This window comes from Mercenaria mercenaria, unplaced genomic scaffold (assembly GCF_021730395.1).
Source record: "Mercenaria mercenaria strain notata unplaced genomic scaffold, MADL_Memer_1 contig_2812, whole genome shotgun sequence".
In the NCBI taxonomy this organism is placed as follows: domain Eukaryota; kingdom Metazoa; phylum Mollusca; class Bivalvia; order Venerida; family Veneridae; genus Mercenaria; species Mercenaria mercenaria.
In genome coordinates, this window is record NW_026460894.1 from 1 (window position 1) to 15,947 (window position 15,947).

Below are 15,947 nucleotides of genomic sequence, written 5' to 3' on the forward strand. Positions count from 1 at the left end.
CTTTCTGCTCTGTCTTAAAAGACAAATTTGAGATAGTAGAGAAGGAATGCAATGTAATTTTGATACATCTCTTAATATTTGTGTATCTTTAACAATATTTTAAGGGTGAAGTTGGTTTTATAAGTGGTCAGGTCAGTTCTAGGAAGTAATAATTCATAAACCTACTTGCATAATGTATAAAATAGTTGCATATTGTATAAAATACTTACATAGTGTATAAAATACTTGGTGTATAAAATACTTGTATAGTGTATAAAATACTTGCATAATGTATAAAATAGTTGCATATTGTATAAAATACTTGCATAGTGTATAAAATACTTGCATAGTGTATGAAATACTCATGTAATGTAAAAACTATGAAGAAAAGCTATCAGCCACTTTTGAAATGCAACAAGGCTTTGTTGTAGAATAGAAGAAATTAAGTTGTTCATGTACCTTACCTACCAAATAATACTAAAAATATATTGACTTACTTTATCGTACATGACTGCTTATACAAAAAGTTCTGGTCCATAACTTGTACAATGGACCGGTCTATAGTTAGTCAGATTTGCATGGCTTATAACAAAAATGGAGAAGATATTCATGTCTTGCTGGTATTTTGGACCTCAGGCAAAAAATTTTGACTAATTTACTGTGCATGATTCCAGTTATTGGCATAAGTTCTGACTTTGTCCTGGATAGTTTTGTTACTTTTTGTTATAGGGTATCACTTGCAGATATTGCTGTCTCTTAGTGTTGAAACTAAGATGTGCATTTTGGGGCATGCTTGTTTAAGCAGATGAAACTTCATTTCAGTTTCAGGAGATGCCTTACTGTCAGTGAGAATGCATGTGTTACCAGGCTATGGAATATGTCCCCACAGGCCTACAGCTTGATGCCATCCATAGTCATGTCTATACAAGATGTTCTAAAACCAGAGTAAGTTTTCAGTATATCCCATCATTTGTGCAAGCAGCTGGCATTTTACACATGAATGTCACAACTATGTGCAACTATTTCTTTCTTTAGATCGAGATACAATTCTTTGAAATTCTACTATAGTAATTTTACATGTTTATTACTCGCTTGACTTTCAGGAAGTGAAATAAAGTCATTAAATAATTTTGATATTTCACTAAGTCTTAGTCTAGTGTAATAAAACTGCTGTTTTAAGTATTAGAGTTGATGGTTGAATTGGCTTGGTCTATAATAGGCATAGAAAGAAGAAAATTTAATATCAATGTTACAGCATGAAAAGCTTTCATGTGATAAAAAAGAATATTACATTAAATTTTATGTTTTTCCAAATCAAATTTAGTAAAACTAGTTGTCAGTATGAATGAAATAAATCAGTTCTTGGCAGAGTCTTGCATTTTATTACTTTATTATACCCCACAAAACAGTGTGTGGGGTGGTGGTGTATTTAGGAGTGAGCTTGGTGGTCGGTCGGTCCGTTGGTTTTCATGGTTTCCGGATGATAACTCCTAACTTATAACTATTTAAATAATTCTTGGTACACAGGTGTAACATCAGAAAATACAGGTCAAGTTCCACTTTGGGGTCAGTAGGTCAAAGGTCAAGGACACAGTGACTCAGAACAGTTAAACGATTTTCTGATGATAACTTGAGAACGCTTGGGTCTAGGATCATAAATTTTTGTACACAGGTGTAACATGATAAAATACAGGTTTATTCGACTTTGAGGTTAGTAGGTCAAAGGTCAAGGTCACAATAACACCAAACAGTTAAACAGTTTCCGGATGATAACTTGAGAACGCTTTGGCTTAGGATCATGAAAATTGATTGGGAAGTTGGTTATGACCAGCAGATGACCCTTAATGATTTTGAGGTCTGTAGGTCACAGGTCAAGGTCACAGTGACCCATAACATTTAAACGGTTTTCGGACAATAACTTCAGAATGCTTGGGACTAGGATCACGAAACTTAATAGGGAGGTTGGTCATGACCAGCAGATGACCCATATTGATTTTGAGTTCCAAAAGTCAAAGGTCAGAGTGACCCAGGCATGTAAACCTTTTCCGGACAATAACTTTAGAACGCTTGGGCCGAGGATCATGAATCTTCATAGGGAGGTTAATCATGACTAGCAAATGAATTCTATTGTTTTTGAGGTCAGTAGGTGAAATTTCAAGCAAGTTCGGCTTTGACATTGGCTTAGTACTGTGACAAGGCCATATTGTGAGGGTATAATTCGTCACTCCTGTGACAACTCTAGTTGAACTTGTTTAATAAATTCAGTATGAAAAGACACTCATGAGCATGTAATATGATAAAAAGAATAATACAATTAAGTCTTTCTACCTTGAACAATTAAATTTGTTGAAAGAAATTGATAAAAAACTCAGCAGAGCCTCATCTTTTATTATTTTATTGTACTCATTTGATAAAAATCAGTATAAAAAAGACACTAGTACCATATCCTGTATTCATTGAAGCATTTCATTATTTCAGAATTGTAAAAACATTCAGCACAAATGTTTGGTTTAATTAAGTGTTTAAGGTACTTCCGCCATCTTGAATTTAGAGTGACCTTCATTTGAGGTGTGAAAATATAGTGAACAAAAGCATTCAAATGCAGCTATTCCAGAGTACAAAAGCAGCTCAGTTTGCAAGATCTGACCTAAAAGTAGCTGTATAAGAAGTAAAACTAAAACTTAGAAATAAACAAAGAAGATCTTTTACCTGTATTTTTCCAAATTTTTGGTTAGATTTATAAATTCATGAATGGCAAAAGTTAGTTCAAAGTTTCAATTAGTGCATAGGAGAATTGTCTTACTGAATAGAACTTAACTTAGTACAAAATCTGTTTTCAAATCTGACCACCTCATGTATTAAAACGAAAATAAATCTGTACATATTGCTATTTTCAGCATACATAAATTAAAGTAGTGCAATGTGTGGACAATGATTTTTCTATGTATGGTGTACCAAACTGCCTAAAATTGTAAGACAAGTCTCAGACTTAATGTGAGCAAGATTTGGCAACGATCCAAAATTCTTTTCAAGGATTGTGCAAGTATAAGAAAGATTTAATTTATTATAGTGGAATTTATGGACTTACGCGCTGTTTATCTCACGGAAGATTTGGAGCAAATGGAATTTTCGGCACTTTCTGCTTTAACTACCGAAATTACTTAACGTAACTTTCTCACATATACGTGATTTTATATTTATAAATTATAAAAACAATCGAAATATTTGCTTTATCACGATATATGCAAATATCTTTTAAACAATCTTGAAACATTTGGCAACAGTATTTCCGCATACCGGTCCGGGACAAGTTCGATGTGTATAATGATTCCTTATTAGATGTTTCATGCGTCGCAAACTAACCAATTTTGATTTATCGACTTTTTATACAATATGAGAATTTATGCAGCATGTTTTTCAAAAACACAGTGAGAATAAATCGCAGAAAAAATGTACAGCCAAATATGTTAGTAGGTAATAGAATTTGTATACAATTGTAGATAACTATGAAACATTTTACAAAATGCAATCAATTGAACTTCTCACACGAAAACATGATAATTAAAATCAGCAATATCTCAAAAGTAACTTTTCTGTATCTTGGTTCTTCGTTTAACAATGATATTTTTGCACACTTTTATAGATTTAAACCGATACTAAATGTGTATTGAATTTCACACTGACTTTATATTAGTGATTACTGCGGTGTTGACAGCGGAAGCAGCAGTCCAGTACTAAGACTGTCTATGAAACAAAGGATAACGAGTTCTTTATCTGAAAATTACGAACATTGGGATCATTGTTCAGTATAGACCTGAAAATAATAGACTTGCTATTTGCCGAGTGCACACTTGTCTTCTGTCGTCGTTAATATAAAGTTGACTAGTAAATATTTGTACGTATGCATAATTTCATAAACGCTTCTCTGAAATTAACAAATAACTGGCTCAACTGAGACACCATACTTTAAAGTAAATTCAGTTTATTCACCACGAGGTTCAAAATGCACGGGAGTCTCGTGATAGTACATGCCTTTAATTTCACATGGTTGAAGTGTAAACAAATAGTTAAATTTGCTTCGTTTTATTTCTCACAGAAAAGATCGGACGGTTGTTTATATTGGAATAATTATAGAACATTATATTCATTTAAAGTTGAAAGTTGATTGTTTTCTACAGGGCGTAAAACTGAAACAAGTAAGCACTTTTACTTTTTCAGCAATGTTCCTCAGGTGAACTTTGACATTGTTTACGAAGAGAAATCAGTTTTGTGTCATCTTGAAATGCGTTGTTCGGCTGAAATGTATATTTCCCGAAAAAGTTCTAAAATGGTTTATTTTGGGGATTTGTTTTGAAAATGACTGAAAATTCAACTTTATTTTAGAAAAAGTTCCGATCTCTCATTAATGTTTTGCCAGCGGATGCTTACAAATTTTAAGTGAAACGGCTTTCTTGTCTAAGAGAGGTGTGTAAAGCGAAACACTATCATTACACATTGCGTTTATTCTTTAAATGTGAAGGATCAGTAACAGATTAAGGAGATCAGACAGTGAAAAACTATACTAAATGGATATCTCTAACCATGAATAAGGAGACATACATATTTCAGTAAGGAAATCTGAGGTAAAAGAACAATCATATATTTTATTCCTTAAAATAAACATGGCGATGAAATATTTTAGAAAAACGGTGCACGTGTTTTGCGCATTAGACTATTTAAGGTGGAATGCGCCCCAAATTTTTTTGCCGAATTTCGTCTTGAAATTTATACTGTATAAAATTCAAGATATATGCGATTGAGCTCTGGTTTTACTTTATCGCCATATTGTTCGTGATTTTTGCTATTGTGTCACAAACATGGCCCCTGACGTCACTTTTCGTGCAACGCCCAGTTCCGGGTGCTTTCGGCATTTTTCCTTTCCTGCGCTCTGAATGTCATATCAATGAAAAATACAAAATAATTGTCAGTTTGCATTCAGAAAATGCTACTTAATGGTATAAAATTCAATGAATTAGGATTTACGCATAGGACGTCAGAGACGATATTGTGACGTCAGAACGGAAAAACTCACATCAAGTTTTGTTACAAATTTTGCCTTAAAATCCAGTTTATAAAAAATCGACTCGATAAAAAAACGTAAAATTTCGGTATGTTGTTTCACAGTGTGTGTACGTCTAGTAGACACATAAATACTTAGGGGTCACCGACTTTAATTTTTCAATATTTGACGATATTTTACCCCTACCCCATGAAGAAATGACACGTTTAATCGTCATTTTTTAACAAAATAATCTAAAGAATATGCGAAGCTGCATGTATTAACGGTAATTTCGGAATGAATTGATGAAATGAATCGACATGAAAGTATTGAGAGACATTTGGTGAGATTTGCTAAGAAAGTGTTAAAGAAAAAGTCGAAATTTTTAAAACATGTAATAACATTCAGGTGATCACGGACCTGTTCCGAAAAGAAGAATTGTAGATATGAAATATCTTAATGAGCTATTTGATAAAGGGTGTAAATTATGTAAACGACATTTCGCATTATCGAAATTATTATTACTTTTGATAATTGGTTAATCAACATGCATTATGTGTGTTGATTCCTAGATATGACTTATAATTTTTCAAATTCAAGTGTTTAGATTTTGAACACGAAACTACATTTCTATATCTATATCCAGAGCATCCGGAGAAACAGATATGCCTTTTACGTTTTCCGTACTTCTTAAATCTGAACGCCGCAATTATTGAGGGTTTTATGAAATATTTTCTAGTATTCATTATTAAGAGCTTGTAACTGCACTTGATCAGAAGGTTCCCGCTAAGAAATAAATTATTTGCATCGGACCAGCAGTTGTGCTTGATTGTAATAAAAAGACACTGTCTCAAGAATAAATTCTCTGCGTCTGACCAGCTGCAATAATAGTCACCTGAAGATCTTTTTTTAAAGAATAAAGTCTGTTCCCTGGACTAGCTACTCTGCCTTACTATGGCCTCACTGTCACTTTCGTCGCTTTGTCTCGCTCGTGCGGAAGGTCGGGACTTTGATCGCTAGTCGTTTACCAAGGATATAAAAAATAATACCAACTGCTCAGCATTATGCTTGTAGAACAGATTCTTCACTCGACACGTAATCTCGCACGAATGAGATGTGGAGATTGATGTCTAAATTGGTAGAATTTGTTTCATGATTCACAATAAATTAATCCGTGTAAAAAATATTAATTTCATATCAGATATAGAATCTGGTATTATATAAATATATAAATATTGTTTTCGTGCCGATTATACATGTGAGATGGAGCAACAGTCCGACATGCGTCGATAAATATTTCTGGTAAAATCAGGCAAACCCTCGATCATAAAATTACATATCAACGAAATTTCTAAATGTTTAAAACATGTTTAAGTACCTATTTTCACGAAATCAAATCATCAACTGACCGCATACTAGCTTTTTTAGAAAGCTAAGTTAGCATTTTACATTAGACTGAGAAGATTAGTAACAGAAAAGACATCTATTCTTAAAGCTTCGAATTTGCATTTTGAAACCATCAGTAGGAATAGATAGATACTTTTATTTCCTCCTCGAGGGAGAGCAGAACATATTTACAACATATATGATAAAGATATGCATGTACAATGAACAAATTCAATACAGTTTTACAAACATGTACAAAATATACAGATAAAATCAACACTCATGTAACTATTTCAAGTTATTTAAGATGTTTACAATAACTATCCAAACGTGTGCAGATATCTTAAATATCAAGTGTTTCAATAACCGCTATTGAGATGATACGAACATGATCTTACAGAAACGAAAAGCAAGAGCAAGTTATATTTAATGTCAAGCAGTACATATTCACTCCAGATACTTTTATATAAACAGATGAATAATACAAGACGTTACGCTCATTATTGGCGTAACTGACGTTATTGTCGTTTTTAGCCATTTAGACGTTAAAGGGATTACTTGGGGTGGTTGGACTACAGTTTTCATAAATCATGTTGTTTCGATATTAAAGGAAATATTTGATATAGATGTACTATATAATATTTATTCAATGTAATTATTTATCAGACAGTGAATTATATTGCGGTGTTCAGATACAATTGTAATACATATACATTATTTAGTTTTCAAACGTAACGTCGACGTTACATTAATTTCACGGCTGTGACATCTCGGCTAGATTTTGCAATTTTCATGTGTTAAATTTAATTCATATTCAACGTAACACTAATGCATATCAATTTGCAGACAATTGTATGTACTTTCAGACTGTAGTCGCTGTTTTGTAAACAAATACATATTTCTTTAAATATTTCGGCACCTAACAACTTCGTAATTTTATTTTTTGCATTTTTTGACACGTGTGACATCGCGGCTAGATTAAAGTATACATATATTAAACGCCATTATCAAAGTCAATATACGACAAAAACTTACTAATTCAAAAGTAGAATTCATGTACTTTTTGTCAAAATAAATATTATAGAAAGCATACAATTGTTAAAGAAAATACAGAAATTTTAACAAATCCTGTCGAGGGAAGACATTAAATCTTACGTTTTAAGTTGGATCTGTCATCAATCTCGCAGCCTCAGTCTAACATCTTTTTTTCAAATTTTATCTCCAAAATTTACAGGACGGAAAATTAATACACTTGCCTATTCATTTTTTATGGTTTATTTATTGAAAGAAATATACTTGTATTCAAGATATTTTGTGGTAAGTGTCGAATAAAATCTTTAAAGGTATCGTAGATAAAAAAGACAAATTACTTCCGAAAATAGATACTACAAGAGAAAACAATTAGAATTCGTGAAAATCGTCGCAAAAGACATTGTAAGAATAAAAGCAAATACGGTAACACTTCACTATATTGAATTTAAAAAATGGTCTGCGGTAATTCAGTACCCATTGTAACGTGCGTGGAAGTGAGAGAATATTTGTGTAGTTATAGATCTTTTCAGGATACAATATTGCGTAAAGTAACGAAAACGTCCGAACATATTAGCGAAGATTGATGACTGTCAGGTCAAATACTTACGGACAATTGTACAAGATATACATTTTGTCAAAGGTGTTTCCTTTCACTAGTACATGGCATCTGAATTTGAGATCGAATATATCGTAAAAAATTTCTTATAATAAAGACATCTCGTTTTTAACACGAACGTGAGCTGTGTAAATTGAAACACATTCTTTTTTACTCTAACGTCAAATAGCCACAAACCATGTGGGGGTGAGGGTAAAGTTATGTTATATTGCGAAAAATTAAAGTTGGTGACCCCTAAGTATTTATGTGTCTACTAGACGTACACACATTGCGAAACAACATACCAAAATCACACGTTTTTTTATCGAGCCGATTTTTAATAAACTGAATTTTAAGGCAAAATTTTTAGCAAAACTTGATATGAATTTTTCCGTTCTGACGCCACAAAATCGTCACTGACGTCCTAAGCGTCAATTTCATTTCACTGAATTTTATACAACTGAGTAGCATTTTCTGTTTGCAAAATGATAATTATTTTGTATTTTTCATTTATATGACATTCAGAGCGCGGGAAAGGAAAAATGCCGAAAACACTCGGAACTGGGCGTTGCACGAAAAGTGACGTCAGGGGCCATGTTTGTGACACAATAGCAAAAATCATGAACAATATGGCGTAAAAGTAATACCGGAGCTCAATCGCATATATCTTGAATTTTATACAGTATAAATTTCATGACAATATTCGGCAAAAAAATTTGGGGCGCATTCCACCTTAACGACATTTTCTTGAAAAAGTAACGCTCGTATGCACTATTTTGGCATTTCTTTGATTTAAAAATAAATTTTTTATAGCAATTTAGGTTGCATACGATACCAAAATTTTGCACCAAAAATGTTCACTCATTTTCTTCCAAAGCACTGTGGAAATAGGGTTCAGCATAGTTTTCATGCTCACAAGTTTGCCTACAGATATATCTTTTGAACTTTTATGATATATATTTTATGTCCTTGCATTTCGAAAGCCATTTCGAGGATCCTGATTTTTCACATAAATTTCTAATTTCAATTTGCGGGAGTACCTTAAAATGTCTGTCTTGATTGGACAACCAAATTTATAAGCATGAAAATTTAGATTTTTTAATGGTTTAGTTTCATGGAGAGTGCTTATTGTTTGAATTTAGATATAATCTTTTTATGCCCGACAAAACTAAGTTTATGGGTATGTCCGTTGGTTTTCATGGTTTTTGGACAGTAACTCATGAAAGGCTTGACAGATTTAAATAATTTTTGGTACACAGGTTTAACAATCATAAAATACAGGTAAAGTTCGACTTTGGCTACAAACCACCAATTTTTTATGTAGTTATGGCCCCTTTCCAACTTTAAATTTGCCATACTTCTGTGACAAGGCCGTATTATGGGGGTTGTGTTCGTCATGCCTCAAGTTGTATTTTTTTGAATGATTTATTCCATGGAAAGATATACTCATCTGACAAATAACCTTTTAAGAATATTTTGTTTTCCAGGTTAACAGATAAGTTTGTGAGCTTTGAAGGTTGGATTATAAGCAGAACATTAGTGAAACCAGGATTTGGTCCTAACTCTTTCTCTAAAGATATAGGTATGCCTAATATTCCATCTATCTGTCTCAGTAAAGGCTATGACTGGGTCTAATTACAGTTGACTGTTACTGGCTTGAACCCGGATCGCTCGAATACCCCCGTTCGCTCGAACTCATCATCTAGTCCCAATCTTATTTCTTATACACTGCTCGCGCTGCCAGTCGACATTATCGCCAAATGGCGATTATTTTATTCAAAAATCAATTAAAACGCAATTTTTGGCGATAGAAAAATGGCGATTAATTAATAAAAATGTACAAAAAAATATTGCAAAAAATTGTCCATAAACAGCTGGAACATACCGGGGGGTACATAGTTTTATCGACAAAAAGGTGCGAAGTCGGTAGCAGGAAAGGTAATTGCTCAGAGGCATAATTACACGTCTAAACGGTGACTTTGACACGCTTAATTGAACACAGTCTGCTGTTTATTAAATGGTATAAGTAATTATCGGCAATTAGCATGACACCTTGTGTCAGTTTTGTTGCTCACAGTTTGATCTCGGTTGGAGATAACACTCGATCTTTAATTAGTATCATAATATTTATGATTTTTTTATTATATATCTTCCATTAAAATAATGTTAAATTTATATGAAATTAAAATTGTTTATGAAAAAATAACAAAACAAAAAAACCACTCGTTCTTTTACGGTATGTAACGGCATGCAATCTTAGATTTTAGCGTAGACAGTAAGCACTTAGAGTTGTTTTCCTTTATCGAAATAGCGAAAATTGCAAATGAACTTATTTTGAAGTTGGAAAATCGTCTATACCTGTGAACACTATACATTCACAACAAAGGGTTAGTCCCGGGTTGGTCATAAATCTGCGCATTTTACACAAGTATCAACGGTATGTTCAGTAGTGATATGATGAATGTATAAGGACATTTATTGAAAATGTATTCAGATTTGCACTAGAAGAAACTTGCAATGAATTCTTTTCGAATGACAAAAAAAAAAAAACAAACAAAAAACAAAAAAACAAAAAACATTATTCCTGTTTGTTTAATAAATACAAACTGTTTTATGACTGAGCTGAAGATGCATAAATGTTTGATTATTCAAAGCCTGATATGATAAACATGAATAATGATAATTGAAAAATAAAGTGTGTTTCAGTGGTCCATGAACAAAAAAGGATTAAATAGCTATAAAAACCCTGTTTTATGTTTTTTATTGAAATGCGAAAGAGCACGCGAATAACTCACACGCCAAATTTGTCTATTAATTTTTTCCCTGAAAAAAAAAGTGGCTATTAAATTATTATGGCCAGGACTAGCATTGCTTATATATTGTATACATATTGTTCGACTCCGTATGGCTAGAACACCAATAACTGGAACTCTTGAACTCCTTGTCTGGTCCCTTGAGCTAAATTATGATGTAAATCACACCTGATGGGTCGAACAGACAATTGTGTGCCAAAAATCTTTTCATAATGCAAACAGTTCGCACCTCTATTATTGTTATTGTTACAGCCTTATTCGGCCCGCCCACTTAGCTCAGTAGGGAGAGCGTTGGTCTATGGGTCGCGAGTTCGATCCTCGGGCGGGGCGTATGTTCTCCGTGACGATTTGATAAATGACATGGTGTCTGAAATCATTCGTCCTCCACCTCTGATATTTCATGTGGGGAAGTTGGCAGTTACTTGCGGAGAACAGGTTTGTACTGGTACAGAATCCAGGAACACTGGTTAGGTTAACTGCCCGCCGTTACATAACTGAAATACTGTTAAAAAACGGCATTAAACCCAAAACAAAACAGCTTTATTCGGTGCGTGTAGTTTTAGCATGTTGTGAAATTAATACATGACAGGTCAAACAAATTTAATTAGATTTTCATCCATTTTAATGTTTTAATTAATGAATTGTATGTTTCAAACAAAATCTGAGCAAAGAATGTCTGTATTTTACTTTAAATAGGGTTGACTGCTTACACGTTTCACATTTCCACAGTTGAAATATGCAAGTCAGACAACACAGTGAAGGACCCGGCAACAAAAACAAAGCAGAGTCAGCTACCGGAAAACAAGGAATTAAAAGAAAATTAGACATTCTGTACATGCGTGTTTGATTTTTCTGAACATTCATGGTTTTAGACTCCGACGTCAAAATTTAATGTGCTTTGAAGTTAAATGTGCTTAACTATTTGTTTTATAATCAAATATTTGTTTTTAGATGAAAGTATTAATATACATTATAAAACTAATTAATAAAAATGATATTTAAATTATTTTTTGTTGAAACTTTATAATACATTTCCAGATTAGATATGGGTCAACTATGTCATACACGACATGTACGTACTTTACAATAGCTCCGTATATAATCAAAGATGGCCACCATACTGATGGCTCGAACAACCGATCTCTCAAACTTGTTTTCACGGACCCTTCAAATTCGAGCCAACGAGATTCGACTGTAGTGTTTTTTATAGTGTTTTATTTAGTGTAATGCTGATTTATTTAACTCGCCCAATTTTCCTCTATTTTATACCAATATTGTTACGGTTCAGCTATGTTTCAACTTGGTTAATGTGCGTATCTGTGGAAACGTGTCAACGACTGCTGGACTTGTACAGTTGATCTGTTCTCAAGACAGACTAATATTTGATCACAATAATTACAGAATACTATATTCTAGTATCTGTAATGATCCTGCGAGCTCATAGAGGTGATGTTTTACCCAGACAGACAAAGACTTGATCACAAAATTACAGAACACCCAAAATTCAGGCATCCTTAATGGTTCTGTAAAGCTTCTGTAATATTAGTGTAGGTATGCTGAGGGTAGCAGATAAATGCTTAGGCTACTTAAGTGGGTCCGTACCCACTTATCACTAGAAAGAAGAGCAATACTGTTCCAACTTTACTGATTTTAATAGATGCCTATACTCCGGTTTTATGACTTGCTGATTTCCAACATGTACGAAAGATACGTATAATTTACGCTTTGAAACGGCGCACACTTCTGACTTTCAAAATCCTCCGTAGAAATAGACGAAGTTTGGTTAATAAATATTATAATACGGCTTTTCTATATAAAGATCTTGTTTGAGTCAGCGACCAGTATTAAAGGTTCATCACAATATTTTGTGCACAGCCCAATCGTGCAGCAAGCGATAACCACTGTAAAGTTCATAATTCGCCACCGAAAGTGCATAATTGTCGGATATGCAGCGCACTCGCGCAAAAATATCGTATTTACTGACAATATAGGTCGTGCATCCATATTTTACATTTAAAAGTGATGGTGTTTTATTGGATGAGTAGTCATAGGAAGTGCTCGAATCGAATACATTGTGGACAGCCAATTTGAAAGTAAACTATTTGGTCCAGTAATGTTGTAGCCGACTCCAAATCAAATATAATTCCAGAAAATCTTAACGTAGATCTATCTCCTTCAAGTTCAAATGTGACTTCCTAAAGATGTTGTTATACTTTTTTGTGCCCCATCTCGCATTTCACTTAGAAGTCAAGAGTTATGGCCCTTGACAGTCAAATTGTACATAAAGGGTCTAAACATTTGTGTCGCATATACCTCAAAAGTACCAGTGCTTTTATTTGAGGTTTCACTCAGTAAAAAACAGATTTATGTCCCTTGACGTGATCAAATATATATGTAAATGGCATATGAAAGCTTGTGTAGCACGTTTCTCAAAATGTATTTGACCTAGAGGCATGCAACCTTAAAGGAGCATATTCCGCATGTGAGTAAGAAAAATAGTTATGAAACTGATTATAACATTGTGCAATTTGTTTTGTAAGAAAACAAAATGTTCATAATTTTTAGGTGGGTGGGGTAATGAAAAAATACTTTTGAGGGTGGAGTGAATATTTTTTTAATTTTTCTTGAAAACAAGCACGGGTTGATATTATATTTTTGGTTTAGATTTTTATACGCCAGTTTGAAAAACGGGATGTATTATGGGAACGCCCCTGGCGGGCGGGCGGGTGGGCGGCGTCCACAGACCTTGTCCGGAGCATATCTTCTACATGCATGGAGGGATTTTGATGAAACTTGGTACAGTTGTTCACCATCATGAGATGGAGTGTCGTGTGCAAGAACCAGGCCCCTAGGTCTACGGTCAAGGTCACACTTAGAGGTCAAAGGTCAAATTCAAGAATGACTTTGTCCTGAGCATATCTTCTTCATGCATGGAGGGATTTTGATGGAAGTTGGCACAATTGTTCATCATCATGAGACGGAGTGTCATGCGCAAAAACAGATCCCTAGGTCTAAGGTCAAGGTCACACTTAGAGGCCAAATGATACAAAAATAAAAAATTCAAGAATGACTTTGTCCGGAGCATATCTTCTTCATGCATGGAAGGATTTTGATGTAGCTTGGCACAGTTGTTCACCATAATGTGAGGGAGTGTCGTGCGCAAGAACCAGGTCCCTAGGTCTAAGGTCAAGGTCACACTTAGAGGTCAAAGGATACAAGAATGAAAACTTTGTCCGGAGCATATCTTCTTCATGCATGAAAGGACTTTGATGTAGCTTGGCACAATTGTTCACCATCATGAGACGGAGTGTCATGCGCAAGAACCAGGTCCCTAAGGGTAAGGTCCAGGTCACACTTAGAGGTCAAGGATACAAGAATGAAAACTTTGTCCGGAGCATTTCTTCTTCATGCATGGAGGGATTTTGATACAACTTGGCACAAATGTTCACAAGCATGAGACGGAGTGTCATTCGCAAGAACCAGGTCCCTAGGTCTAAGGTCAAGGTCACACTTAGAGGCCAAAGGTCAGATACAAGAATGACTTTGTCCGGAGCATTTCTTCTTCATGCATGGAGGGATTTTGATGTAACTTGGCACAATTGTACACCATCATGAGACGGAGTGTCATGCACTGGTCCCTTCTTTTGAATTTCTTCCCTTTGCTGTTACTATAAATAGCTTATATTGTAACTTTTTCATTACATGTCGTAGGGAAAATTCGAGACCACTTTTCTGTAGTACAACATGCATGTTACATCCAATTCTGAAGTGTATTTTGAGCTATCTCTACCTGGTAAGGATTTTTGGATTTTTGTGTGGACTTTTTTTTTTTAATTTTTTTTTTTCTCTTTAAAGATTAACTTCCCTTAGCTGTTACTATAAATAACTTACATTGTAGCTTTTTTATAATTGACCGTAGGGAAAAACCAAGACCACTTTTCTGTGGTACAACATAACTTTCAAATTTTCGGTGTATTTTAAGGTATCTGTACCTGGTAAGGATTTTTTTTGTGGACTTTGAAAAATAAAAGAATTACAATAATTTCTAAAAAAAAAAATATTTGCTGTGACGGGCGTATATTGTGACATTCTGGCACTCTTGTTAAATCATATTGGCAAATTCCAATGAAAAACTGTGATCAATAGGCAGTAATCAATGGTAAAAATTAACTCTGGTCATAGAAAATAAGTTATAAATTTTCATTTTATAAAAAAACACAAGTTTTGATTGCCTATTATTTGTTTGTCACACATTTTCGCGGTGTTTCTGATTTATTTTGTTCATTCAGAGAAGATGTATTTTAAATTTAAACTCGAATTGTCAGATGCAAAACAAAACAGTGTATATCTCTATTAGAATCTTGCAGCAGACTGTTTGTTTGATTTATAAAGCCCTTTAAATTTATTTAAAATACAATTCCATGCCCTTAAGCCTCAAGCACTCACCCCCCCCTCCGAAGTTTGCTGAGAAGTACCCTGTTGTTTTGGCAAAGGAATGATAATAATATTTTCTCAAAATTAAAACCAAGAAACATACCAGAGGCCACCAATCCATACCTATATTTCATTACTTTTGTCACAAATTGACATACGGGCCTTATTTTATCTGTAGTGTAAATGCAGGTATTGCATCATCTTTTTGTAAATTTTTTGAGTTATTGAGGTAAATGTCAGATTTCACGCATGAAATACCTCTCATGTTTTTCTGTATTTCATAACTTAAATGTCCATGTAAGTTTCATTAAATTCTGTTCAGTAATAAGAAAGTTGATATTTTATAAACTTCAGTAATTTATGTTTTTATCCCCAAAACCACTATAATGGGCCTCAAATTGTCAATTTAAATTCGCGCCAATGTAGTTAGATTCCCCGGCTATATCGTGAATCCCGTGGAAACACAAATAGTCGGAGTCCACGGCATAGGCCGTGAATCCCATGAAATTTAGTATTTGGCGGGACATTATCCTTTAAATAGACTGGATTAGATATGCCTTGCGCACACCACCTTACGACTTTATAGACGAATCTATGTCTGATTAAATTTTCTTGCTAGAAATTTATGCTCGATCGAGGTAAGAAATTTATTTGTTAGATTTTTGTATGA

At 33.9% G+C, this 15,947-nt stretch overlaps 1 protein-coding gene across 1 annotated transcript in view; it reads left to right on the top strand.

Annotated features, from left to right (window-relative positions):
* Positions 1–791: 791 nt before the first annotated feature.
* The window catches only part of LOC128552450 (CST complex subunit CTC1-like), a 40,418-nt gene continuing 25,262 nt past the window's right edge, over positions 792–15,947 (top strand). Inside the window, exons 1-2 of the mRNA XM_053533490.1 lie at positions 792–924; positions 9,518–9,612. Of these exons, the coding sequence (XP_053389465.1) occupies positions 857–924; positions 9,518–9,612 (163 nt within the window). The 5' untranslated portion in view covers positions 792–856. The remainder of the gene's footprint in view (positions 925–9,517; positions 9,613–15,947) is intronic.